The 13,316-nt window shown below is 41.1% G+C and overlaps 1 protein-coding gene across 8 annotated transcripts in view; it reads right to left on the reverse strand.

Annotated features, from left to right (window-relative positions):
- The window catches only part of LOC104597236 (D-alanine-D-alanine ligase family), a 129,749-nt gene that overhangs the window by 22,550 nt on the left and 93,883 nt on the right, over nucleotides 1–13,316 (reverse strand). For 5 of the 8 annotated variants that reach the window (XR_016082475.1, XM_010258681.3, XM_088898020.1 and 2 more), the window contains one exon: nucleotides 7,747–8,002. The exons of 2 other annotated variants lie outside the window; for them this stretch is intronic. Coding sequence is in view for 5 of the 6 variants with exons in the window: in XM_010258681.3 (XP_010256983.1) it covers nucleotides 7,747–8,002 (256 nt within the window). In the remaining variant the exon portion in view is untranslated. Of the gene's footprint in view, nucleotides 1–7,746; nucleotides 8,003–8,493; nucleotides 8,589–8,732; nucleotides 8,789–13,316 lie in introns of those variants that run through there. One more of the 8 variants, XM_010258684.3, reaches the window with a different exon arrangement.

Genomic DNA, 13,316 nt, shown 5'->3' on the forward strand with positions numbered 1-13,316 from the left:
AAACTCTTTGAGCAACCAGTCAACTTCCCCCCATCCTTGGCTCTGTTTTCCTGCTGGTAGACACACCAATTGCCTTCGTCCCTTACCAAAAAATTCAGACAAAGCTACGAAGAAGCCTTTTCTATTCCTCTTACATTCAACAACATATCTTCTCCCTTATAATGTACTAAAATCCTGCCAGTTTATCTGCTTACCTTTTGAACAGGCTCCAGCTATGAACTCTCTTAGCCACTCAATCACTTCTAATCCTTCCAGCAATATTGTACCCTTTTTCGCTTCCCTTACTTTCAGGCTTACCTTCCCCTTGATTCTCATCTCTTCGAACAGGAAATTTTTTGCTTCTATCTTCAAGGATCTCCTCCACTGACCTGCTTGCACGAACTCCATTCCCTTGCCTTCTTCCTGATGGCCCCTCTTACAGTCTTCCTCCTCTTCTCCCATCCCTAAGTAAACCATTCTTTTCTAGCTCACGTACATTTGAAACATCTAGTTCCTGCATCAGTTGATCATAGGGAAGTACCTCCTAAGGATTTATTTGTCGAAGATGGTGTGGTGGTGCGTGTAATAGGCTTGCCATTTCATCTGTGGAAACAAGAAGTAGCAGAGTCTATAGCAGTATTGTGTGGAGGAATCTTGAAAGGAGCTTTCTGGGGTGATCTTTATACAGTAGCAATCCTGCTAAGTGGTGTGAAGCTAGAAGACATTCCACGAAAGGTAGAGGTACGAACAGAGGGGAGTTTTGTCTTTGTGTGGTTAGCATCCTCCATTGAAGCAGGGTTGTGGAAGGAGGCTCGTATGGTAGGAGGGGAGAAGGGGGGAGAAGGAGGAAGAAGAAGCATTACGTGGACTTGTGAGATTGGTTAATTCAAATGGGAAGGAATGTTTCACAAAAAAGGGCCAACAAATTCTGGGAAGCCAAAAAGCTTTGGGGCAGATGGAAGGTCAAACCTTTAAAAAGCAAGAAAAGGCTATGACAAATGACAGATCTTTTGCGCAGGTGGTGTCAGGGGAAATAGACAAAAATATACCAGTGTCTAAAGGGAGAGGGCTGAACCAGCAACCTCAGACAGGGAGGGTTGCTGGTTCAACCATTAAAACAGGGGGGCATGACTTATTAAGAGGTCACGTGGGAGGAAAAGACTTAGAAAATGGGCCCAGTCGAGTGGATCACTTTTCTAGTGGGCCAGAGAAGGCAACTCGAGTAAAGGTTTTAAAGCTGGGTTCTTATATTACAAGTTTTGAGCCCAAGGCCCATTACAAGACAGATGGGCCAAGGGACCCTTTAAGTAAGCACGTGACTGGGAGGAGGGATGAGATGATAGACGAGATTAAGCGTCTATCCTCTTCTACCACGAATCCCTCCTTTTGGTCGAACAGTTCAGGCGCAAAACTCTCAGTCTCGAGGCTCTCTACAGTGGGTTCCATCCAACCTGGCAAACCGTCTCTCACCAGATAGGCGCAACCCGAGATACCTGAAGCCTAGTGATTTGAACAGAACAGGGTTTGAAGATTGGTTGAGTGAACAAAACAGCAGTGACGATTCTGATAGAGACGAAACTGTAAGTTTGGGAAGTCTGTCTCCGAAAAGCAACAATGATTTACTTGAAATAGAAAGTTTGTGCATACAGAGCTGTTGTTTTTAGAGGAAGAGATTGAAGAGGCAGGTGGCGGGAAGAGTAGAAATGGCAAAGAAAATGGTCCTAAAGCTGTGAAAACTCCTCTTCCCTTCGTCGAGGGAGCTGACCCTGAGTCTAATGAATTACAGGATGTTGGTGGAGAGGGACAAGAATCGGCCGTGATGATGGATGTGGGTATTCCAGTGTCAGAAACACAGAGAAAGGATTTCCAAGTGGGTCGTCAGGAAGTGATTCTTTCATTATGTCTTAAAACCATTTGTCGCCTGTCAGCAACTCAATTCTAGTGATTCTAGTCCTACCCCCGTCCTACCAGGTATGGGTGTAAATTCTTTTTTAGGTACTGACTTGTGTGCTATGCCTGTAACAGATATTCCAGCTTCCCATCTAGGAGGTTCTGATGCAAGAGAGAGGGTGATAGTGGAAGGAGGAGAGAGGGTGATGGAAGGAAGTAGTAAGAGGGAGGCAGACAAAATTTGGGAGTTGATTTGTACAATGATGGAGGAACTAAAAAAAAAGGAAGGATTCTTAGAGAGATGTTGTAGCCAAAATAAGTGTGAGCAGGGTAAAATTCTTCCTTAGACATTGGCTGGAAAGGATGGAGAAAAGAAAGAGGATGATTGTTGTATTAGGAAGGTGGGGGGGGGGGGGGGGGGGGAAGGAACAAAGAAGAAAAAAAGATCTGAAGTGGAAAGGCTAATCTCAGACATTGAGGGAGATTTAGTGGTAGAGGGGATAGGAGGAAGGGCCTAAAATGAGGAGATTATGGCCTTTTCATGGGTGTTTTTGCTATTTTTTCTCGACAAAAATTATTAGCTGGAATGTAAGAGGGTTAGGGAGTGCAAGAAAGAAAAGGGTGATCAAAGACCTACTCTAAAGGAAAAAACCCGATATTGTGTTGTTACAAGAATCCAAAATGATGGAATTAGATGGGAGATGGGTGAGGAGTTTTTGGAGGTCTAGAGGTTTAGGTTGGAGCTCGTCTCCTTCTTGGGGAGCCTCGGGGGGGATCGTAACACTGTGGAGGGAGGATGTGGTGGAAGAATTGATAGGCAGATTCTCAGTTTCCATTAAGTGTAAGAATGTAGAGAATGGGTGTGTATGGGTCTTAACCAATGTTTATGGCCCTAATTCCTATAGAGAGGAATGAGATGTGGGAGGAACTATATGCAATCAAGGGGCTATGGGATGGCCCTTGGTGCCTGGGCGGGGATTTTAATGTCAATTAGATTCTCTGATGAAACCAGTTATCCCCAACAGGTAATTACAACAAGCATGAGGAAATTTAATGGTTTTATTGAAGAATGTGAATTAAAGGAAATACCCCTGTTGCAAGCCAGTTACACTTGGTCCAACCTTCAGGAAACCCCTTTGTGTTCGAAAATATGTGGCTTACCCATCTAGATTTTGTGAAAAAAGTGAAGGAATGGTGGGGTGAGGAGGAGAGGGGGGTAAGATGGAAGGGGATCAAGTTTCATAAGAAATTAAAAAGGTTGAGAGCCAAAATAAAAGAGTGGAATAGAGATCATTTTGGTAGAATTGAGAAGCAAAAATTATGCCTAATCTCTCGAATAGAAAACTTGGATGTAAAGGAATCTAAAAATAGGTTGACCGAGGAGGACAGAGTGTTAAGGAGACAATTGAAAAAGGATTTGGAAGAGGTGTTACTAAGGGAAGAAATCAATTGGAGACAAAAATCTAATACAAGTGGATTAAGGAAGGCGATGGGAACATTAGATTTTTCCATGATTTGGCAAATGGGAGACAAAGAAAGATTCTTGTGACCAAGCTAGAGATAGGAGAGGAGGTGATTACCAACCAAGATGACATAGCCAAAAAATTTGTGGACCACTTCAAATCGATTTATAGAAGACCTTTGAGTGAGAGAGCAGTTGTGGAAGGGGTGGAATGGCCAAGAATTGATGACGGAGTGGCAAGGTGGCTAGAAAGGGATTTCGAGGAAGAAGAGATTAAGAAAGTTGTCTTTCTAATGGATAGATCCAAGGCTCCAGGTCCAGATGGCTTTACAATGGGTTTTTATCAAGACTGTTGGGAGGTGTTGAAAGAGAATTTAGTTGAAGTCTTTAAGGAATTTGTAGACAATCACATTATAAGCCCTGGAATCAATGCCACCATTTTGGCCTTGATACCTAAGAAGAATGATGCCAACCACCCAAAAGATTATAGGCCTATTAGTTTGGTGACAAGCATCTATAAAATTCTGGCTAAAGTGCTCTCGTTGAGGATCAAAACAGTCCTCCCTTCTATCATTAGTGAAACCCAAGGGGCTTTCATTCAAGGGCGACAAATAACAGATCAGATCTTAATTGCGAATGAGTGTGTGGAGGAAATGAAAAGGTCTAGGAAGAGAGGTTTCATTTGCAAATTGGATCTTGAAAAGGCCTATGATTTGGTGGACTGGGAGTTTCTATTTGAGGTTATGCAAAACTATGGATTTGGAACAAGTGGTGTAGTTGGACTTTTGGGTGTATCAGTACTTGTCACTACTCTATTCTGGTAAATGGTATGGTGAGGGACTTTTTTCCAGCTTGCAAGGGTGTCAGGCAAGGGGATCCACTCTCACCCTTCCTTTTTACCTTAGTAGCTGATGTGATTAGTAGGATCATTACTAAGGCTGACAGTGAAGATGCCATTAGGGGTTGGAGAATAGGGAGACACCAAGTCCCCATCACCCACCTTCAGTTTGCAGATGATCTAATGATCTTTTGTGAAGGAGGTTTTAGCAAAAAGGTAGCAAACCTAAAGGAGCTAATCAAAGGATTTGAAAGTATTTTTAATTTGAGAATAAATTAGGAAAAGAGCTGCATAGTAGGTATAAATTTGGAGGTAGGGGAGGTCGAGGCAATTGTGAAGTGTCTTGAGTGTTCCACCTCTGCTTGGCCTATGTCATATTTAGGGCTTCCTTTAGGGGCAAATCCTAGGGAGAGTAGATTTTGGACCCCAGTGATAGAAAAGTTTGAGAAGAGATTAGCCTCATGGAAGAGGAATTATGTCTCTTTAGGAGGGAGAATTACCCCAATAAGAGCTACCTTGGCTAACTTACCTACCTATTTTTTGTCTGTATTTAGGATACAAGTTAGGGAAGCTAGGAAACTGGAGAAGTTGATGAGAGATTTCTTATGGGAGCCGGGACAAGAAAAAAAGGATCACTTGGTTAATTGGGAAATTGTGTGCAGAAGTAAAGAAGAGGGGGGTTTGAGACTTGGGAGGGTAACTGGAAAAAATCAAGCTCTGTTAGGGAAATGGTTGTGGCAATGGCCATTGGAAAGAGAGAGATTGTGGCATGAGGTGGTGGGAAGCATTCATGGGAGGTCAGAGAATGGATGGGATGCTAGTGTATCAAGGCAGGCTAACCTAGCAGCACCTTGGAAGGCCATTCACAACACCCTTCCTCAATTCCTCAATTTTATCAGGTATGAAGTTTGTTTTGGCAACGCTGTTCATTTTTGGGAGGATTTGGGTAGGAGACACACCTTTAAAGGATCTGTTCCCTTCGCTATTTTTTGTTTCTTTGTACAAGAAAGAGATGGTCTCAAAATTTGTCTCACCTTTGGGAACACCCTTAGATCCTACTTGGGATTTTGGGTTTCGTAGAGGACTTGGGGATGATGAAATTGAATTTCTTTTTGTCTTGCTTGGTTGTTTTAATTAGGTTTGTTTGGATCCCTCCAAGCCAGATAAGAGGGTATGGACTCCTAGACCCAATGGAACCTTCACTTGTGCTTCTTTCTTCAAGTCCATCTCTCAACTTTCTACTTACCAACCCTTTCCGTCAAAAGAAATTTGGTGCAGGCCAGTTCCCCCAAAAATTATGGGGTTTTGTTGGGAAGTATTCCATGGGAAAGTAAACACTCTAGATAACCTACAAAAGAGAAGACCTTTCCTCTGTATTTCTCCTAATTGGTGTATCCTCTGTAGAGCTCATAGTGAGGATTGTTACCACCTATTAATATCTTGTCCCTTTTCTGCTGACCTTTGGGCTTGGCTACTTTCGTTGTTTGGGAGTAGTTGGAGTCTACCAGAAGTTCACATGCTCTTCAACCATTCTATCTTTTATTGGCCTACAAAAATAGGGAGAATTATGTGGAGATGTGCTCGTCCTGCCTTGATTTGGACTCTTTGGAAAGAAAGGAATGCTAGAATTTTTCAAGAAAAGGAAAGGAGCAGTTAAGAATTGAAAGACTATGTGCTAAATAGGGCAATACCGTGGTTGAAGACCTTGGAAATCTTTCATCAATTCTCCTTTAATGACCTTTGGAGAAATTGGTCAGCAGTAGCGAGGTGTTCATCCCTAAAGGACAAATCAATTACAAGCTGGTCTCCTCCATCCGAAGGCTCACTGAAGTTGAACTTTGATGGAAGTAGCATGGGTAATCTAGGATTATCCGGAATGGGGGGTGCTTTGAGAAATGAGAAGGGAGAGATTTTGTTGCTCTACTCAAGTCCCTTGGGAATTGGGGACTCCATCAGGGCAGAACTTTTAGCTGTTGTACAAGGAGTGCAATTTGCAAACCAGCTGGGGGTACAACACCTAACAATTGAGGGGGTTTCCAAAGTGGTGGTGGGTTGGTTGAAAAATCCTGAAGAGGCTATGTGGCGTTACAAGAATGAAATGAAGAAATTTAGTTGGTTGACAAGGAATATGTTGGTCACTGTACTGTGGCTGGGGAGATCAGCAAATACTTTGTCAAATATGTTAGCCAAGCAAGGGGTAAATAGGGAAGAATTGTTTTGGGCTCAGTTGTGATTCTTGATTTTCTTTCCTAGTTTACTTGTAAGATTCAAGGAGGGGCTGCAGCTCGCGCCTCTCCCTGGGATGTTGTATGAACTCACTCTAAATCTGCTTCTGAATTAATAAATTTATTATCATTCATAAAAAAAAAGTAATTTATTAAGACTCAATGTGTTTGGAAATTATAGTCATATTAGGAGACACAACTCAACTCAACAAAGCCCTATGCCAATTATATGGGGTTGGCTTTCATTAGATGTCAACACTATGTCCTCAACATAGAATTCCTACAAAAAAACAGTATTTTAAAAGTGCAAGGGTACTTTTGTGCCCAAAGCGCAAAAATGTAAAAAAAAAAAGCTAAAAAAATAAAAATTCCAAAAATAAAAAAATGCAAAATATCAAACACAATATTAATTAAAAATATAAACTTAAATTTAAAAATAAATGTTTTAAAAAACCTATTATCTCAAATTAAAATACATAAACATAACATGTAAAACATATTTAAAATGAAAGTTTAAAAATAAAATCAAGCATAACATATAAAACATATTCAAGCATGTAAACTCTTAAACTCTTTATTTTTTTCTCAATTGCATTACTTCAAATAGTTAATGTGATGTTAAACATTATGCATTCCTGATTCTACGAGCTACCTTTGTACCAAGACCCTTGAGGCAAGCCCAAACAAGTCCATATCAGGGTTTTAAATTCTTAATCCCTATGAAAAAGGTTTTATAACTTTGTCCTTTAAAAATATCTTTTATTAGGATGAATTAATTAACAACGGTAAAACCATTTACATTTCAGTGCAATGGTAAAATCTCAAACTAACAAGCATGGGAAAATAGGTTCAAGTCTGAGAGCAACTCCACATCTCTAGTCTACCCCTCCCAAGACCGTGGATAGCCAGGATCATTATTGGATAATGGTCCTTTTGTGGTGCTTCCTCCCCCATTCTGGATTCTGACATAAGCATGCAGATATTTGCACAGAGCAAGACCTTAGGACATTTTAGATATGCCTCTCCAAGGTCTTGGAACTAGTTCTAGAGCATTATTTCTGAAAACAGAATTCAGAAATGAGTTATATCACATTTTTCATTGTGTTTGTTAATTCCAGCTGTTCAGGATTTAACCAAAACTGAGAGAGATCATCAGTATACTTCCTTGCTAATATATGTTTCATTTTATTGTTTATCCATACAGCACAATCAAGCATCAAGAAAGATTTAAAAGTTTCATTTGTGAAGATAGAAGGCCCACACTCTGGCATTGAATAACATGCATGCAAAGTTAGGAACCAGAAAGAACCATGAAAATATGAATTAAGTGAACCTATGTGGTAATCACAAACCCTGGAATTTCTCCTCAAGTGATAAAATGTCTCCAGTTTCTTTGACAGTAATGCTAGGAGTCAATGAGTGCATAGCTCCACGTTTGCCCATAACACCAACAGTCACTTCAACCCACCTACTACGCCCTTCCCATATGAGATGATGTGCATTTCCATTTGTCGATTTGGATGAAACAATTATCTCATCGGTCTCTATAAAAGGTTCAAATATTAATAGCTCTGGAGGAGGACTTGGCATCTCAATCACTCCATGTGCCTGATAATTTATTAAAAAGAAATCCAAAGTGTTAATACATTAACAGTTAAAGATGGGACAATTACTCCATGAAGAAATTCCAAAATGTTCCAATCCCTATCAAGAGAATTGAAGACTGCCTTGAATTTTGACTCAGAGAAACTTACTTTACAATTATCTGAAATTATTAACAAGTGATTTAAGCACTAATAGTTTAGCAGTGGATATGGTTTAAATAGAATGGATTGGCAAAACAGGATTCATGTAGCCAACCTCATAAAGTTGGGATAATGCATGATACTGATGATTAATAGAATTTAAAAATAACACTTTCATTGTACTGATTTTGTTCAGAGAAATACTTTAGATTGTACTGAATAAGAGAGAAGTTTTGACTGTAATGATTGCATTCAGTCGTACCCAATATCCATCATAACAATTTTATAGAAAAACAAACAATTAATAGACCACTCTTCAGTGATTGGGTCTTGTCTAGGCTCCACGGTTTCTCTATTTACAATGCTTAAGATTTTAAGAACTGGGCCAACAAGAACAAAATAGAGGGCCCCAAGGGTTGACCATGGGCAGGCTGGACGCAGACCTGTACCTGCAAACAAATAATTAATTATAATATATGTATTATATTGCAATATATTCTGAAACCAGAATATGGTATGGGTGCTGCCTACGCAGAGAAGAGAAGAGAGAAGACTTTTAGCGTGATTTGAATAGAAGAGAAATTGAGTTTCACCTGGTTGGACACTACAAATAGGCATTCAGTAGTATTATAAAAAGTCCAATCTGCTCCTACATAAGTTGGCAAAAAAACAAATAAATAAATATAAAGACAAAAATACCACTGTTTACTTTCCACTTAACACTCCTCAAGCTGGAGAATGTATATCATATATGTTGGTTCAATTGGTTTAGTGTTTATGTTAGTTATTGGGCCTAAACTTGTTTTATTCTTTTTATGTCTAGGTGCCCCATCACTAATCAGGGGCATTCTAGTCCATTCTTGTAACATTACTTTGTAAACATCTATATAAGATTATAGGGCCGGCTGAAGTGTGCAAGCCGCCATTCTCAGATCTCCTTCTTTTCTTCTTCTTCTTCTTCTTCTTCTTCTTCTTCTTCTTCTTCTTCGGCTGCTGTTCTCCAACAAACATGGTATCAGAGCACTAATCGGTCTGACTGGTTACAGCTGCCTCTTTTCTCCACTTCTCTATTCCTTTTTTTTTCTCTCTCCTATCTCGGCCACTGTGAAGAAACCCTAGGGCTGACCGTAGAACACAGCAAGGTCTGTACCTAGGGTTTCCCTTGGTTGTAGGGCCCAAGGGGAGTTTGTTCCAGAAGCTGATGCCCTACTAGAAACCCTGCAGCAGGTAGTAGCCATTCGGATGCTAAGAGAGATCTGTGTGGAACAGATCTAGGTGGAAGGACTGAGTTAGACAGTCCTAGTACAGATCGTAAGGGTGGTCACAGTCTAGGTTCGACCACCGGAGGTGCCAAAGAGGTATTGCCCTCGGTTACAGCTATGACAGCAGAAGTCAAAGCCCAGTCCAGAAGTGATCAGCACAGTACATGGGTAGATTGTTCTTGGTTTCAGACCTGTTACGAGAGGTTCTCAGACTTGTAACAGCTTCGGTAAGTCTGAAATCGTGTTCTTTGTACTGAGTTTTCAATTGTGATCACTATAAGAGGAAGGAGATGTCTTCAATATTGGGAGAAGTGTCTTCTAGGGATAATAGAACTGGTGGAAGGTCTTCTAAACTGGAAAACCCAAATCTGCACAGCTTGCAGATCACCAATGTATTGTTGGATGAATATAACTTCAGAGAATGGTCTGTTTCAGCCATGCTCTTCATTACTTCCCTGGAACTTACGGGTTATTTAGATGGACAGAAGCAGGAACCTGAAGTGGGTAGTGTGGAGTACGCAATATGGCGTAAGGAAAATGCTACTGTTATGTCCTGGCTACTTGCTTCGATGACTCCAAGAGTGTCCAGGACTGTTCAACACTTTCCCACTGCTGCTAAGATTTGGGAGAAAGTGTCTAAAACTTATGGACAGAGAAAGAACAATGCAAGAATCTATAGGCTAAACCAAGACATTGCTGCATTGAGACAAGGAGATATGACAGTTGCAACTTATTTTGCAACCCTAAAAGGACTACGGAAAGAACTTGATCATCATCTTACTCTTGGTTGGGAGAATATAAGAGGCAGAGAGAGGCATGATAAACAAATTGAAGAAGGTAGAGCCTTTAAGTTCTTGGCTGGTTTAGACCCAATGTATGAGAGCATAAGGTCTCAAATTTTGGGAAGGGATGAAATGCCAGATTTACACCATGTCTACCATCTAGTAAGGAATAAAGAGGTTAGGAGGAAAGAGATGCAAGTTGACACTCAAATACAGTCTATTGAACATTCAACCTTGATTTCTTCAAACCAAAAAGGGAGAAAGCACTCGGACAAGAGGCATCTTAAGTGCACTCATTGTGGAGGTGAAAGGCATGTAAAAGAGACTTGTTGGGTTCTTTATCCTCATCTAAAACCAGCTGCGTTAAGGAAAGACAAGAAGCCTCAGAGGAATCAAACAGCAAGTGGGAACCTTGTTACAAGTTACAGGGGTGAAAGCCCGAAGAACACATCTACAGTTACACCTCCTCTCATGGGACAGACTGTTAATTCCCACATATCCGGGTCCTTGGATTTCACTGCTGATGAGGTAGAGGTCCTTAGCTGAGCCTTAACCCATATAAGGACTATTCCCTTGCTTCCACCTCTCTTGCCAGATCAGGTATTGTCTCTGCTTATAGTGCAACTAGTTCTATAGAGTCTACTTCTTGGATTATTGTTCCAGTGCAACTGACCACATGACACACGTCTCTTTATTTTCTTCTTATCATTTCATGCCTGGCCAAGATAAGATGAGAGTTGCTGATGGTTCTCTCTCCACCATCTCTGGGAAGGGGGGGGGGGGGTTGACCTAACCAAGGACCTCTCTCTTAAATCTGTTCTATATGTTTCCAATCTTACTTTGAATCTCTTATCTATTTCGAAGCTTACCAAGAATTTAAATTGTAGCATAACTTCCTTTCCTAGTTGTTAGAATGCTCGAGTCAGGGGTATTTTGGTCATTCTGGATTATCTGCTTGAGAGTGAAAGGTCTATTGTATCTGAGTTTAAGTTATGTGTCCCATCTTTTATGAGGGACAAAATGGTCTTTCCTATAACTCTATGTTTTTGAATAAATACAAGTGGGTCAGCTAGGGGAGAGTGATTTTGACTCTCTTCTAGTCTGGCCGAACCTTTCTTTCTTCTTCTACTTCTTCTTTCTCTTTTCTTTCTTCTTCTCTACTTCAACCTAGAATTTGCTAGAGTTTACTAACATGGTATCAGAGCTGTAAGGTCGTATCCTCATTTCTTTCTTGCTGCTGTTCTCTTTCTGGGTTCGCCGCCAACTTTCACAGTCATCTTCTTCCTTTTCGACTGACCTGAGTGGAGGTTCGATAAGGGGCTGAAAAGGAGCTATCGTTTTGTGGGCCTGGAGGTGAGGATGCCTCCGGTCGTTGCTGTGGTGGTCGTTGGAGTGGTATACTAAACCCTCTATTCAGAATCAAAGAGGGCTGAATGTGGATAAGTATGAACACTACTGTTGTTTGTCCAAGGGACTGTGAATGTTTCTTTTTTTGTTTCAAAAGTTGGTTGTGGTGGTGGTGCTCAGTGTGACTGATATGCATCTCAGTCGTGTTCCTCTGCATTTCTCTTCGTATGTATGTTGAAAGAAGAATTGTCGACTGCTGAAGTTCACAACAGCAGTAGATTGGAGGTGGTTGTGTCATGGTGATTGGTGTATCTATGTTTCAAAATATTTAAAAGTGATCTCCTATACCTTGTGTGTAATCAGTTCTGCAGTGTGCAGCCCAAGTGTTTGATGTGAGGACTGAGTGATTTCAGTCTTAGTGTGTTGATGGTGAATGGTTCTGCAGTGTGCAGCCCAAGTGTTTGGTGTGAAGACTGAGTGATTTCAGCCTTAGTGTGTGGTGTGTAATGTGTATTTAAAGAAGCTGGAATTGGTGGTGTTATAAGTGAGATAAGTCTTGTGAAAGAGTGTGAGGTTGTGTTGTATATTTGAAGGTAAAATAATTAAGATGGCTTCATTTGAAAATGGGAATGATAACAAAACAAGTGTCATGCTTTCTCCAGACTATCTAAGTGTTCAAATGACATCCATCAAGTTGAATGGTGAGAATTATGTACCATGGGCAAAATCTGTGGAGGTGTTCTTGAAGGCCAAGAGAAAGGTAAAACATGTAAGAGAGGAGAAACCTCCCACTGATTCCCCTGGGTTCAGTGACTGGGAACAAGTAGATGCACAGATAATGACATGGCTCTGGAATAGCATGGAACCAAAGATTAGTGTGAACTTCATGTTCCTAGATACAGCTAAGGAAATCTAGGATCATGCTAAGAAGTTGTATTCTGGACAAGACAATACAACTAGGGTGTAGCAGTTGTACCAAGAGTATTTCAATTTGAAGCAAGGGAGTCAAAGCTTAGAAGAGTACCATGCAAGTTTGAGGAACATTCGTAATGAGCTTAATGTGTATCATCCTCTAACATCAGATGTTCAGATCCAACAACAGCAACATGAGCAGCTTGATGTGACAAGGTTTCTTGTGGGGTTGAAGGCTGAGTATGAGCCTGTCAGAGCACAAATATTGGGAGGATCTGCTCTTCCCTCACTTGAAGAAGTTTTTGCTCGTCTTAAGAGGACATCCATTGAGTCGGTAGAACATTCTTCTCTTTCTGACAGATCTGGTTTGGTAGTGACTAAAGGGGGTGGTCGTGGAAATAGAATGGTGGTGTCAGGAGTGGACTCCCAAGCAACCGTGGTGATCACATGTTTGGCAGGGCTAGTGGTCGGACTGGAGGTCGAGACTCAGGGGGAGGTCGGGGAAGAGGAAGGAGTTATACTCAGAGAAAGTGTACACATTGTGGTTTAGAGGGGCACGCAGTTAATTTCTGCTATGATTTGCGTGGTACACCCAACACTTGGGCTAACCATGCTAGGACTAAGGGTAGTGACACAATTACTGAAAGTCGGCAAACTAACCCAGTCCCCTCCACATCTACTTGTGCTTCTGAGAAGGAAATGGTGAGTGTACCACGTGCAGTATATGAGCAGTTCATTCAAACATCTCAGCAGAACACCGTTACACTTGCCCATTCAGGTATGGCTTGCTTAGCTTCCAAAGACTCACACTGGATCATTGACTCCGGGGCCTCGGACCATATGTCTGGGACTCATGATGTATTTTCTTCCCTTT

This window comes from Nelumbo nucifera, chromosome 2, assembly GCF_055504915.1.
Source record: "Nelumbo nucifera cultivar China Antique chromosome 2, China Antique-T2T, whole genome shotgun sequence".
NCBI classification, from domain to species: domain Eukaryota; kingdom Viridiplantae; phylum Streptophyta; class Magnoliopsida; order Proteales; family Nelumbonaceae; genus Nelumbo; species Nelumbo nucifera.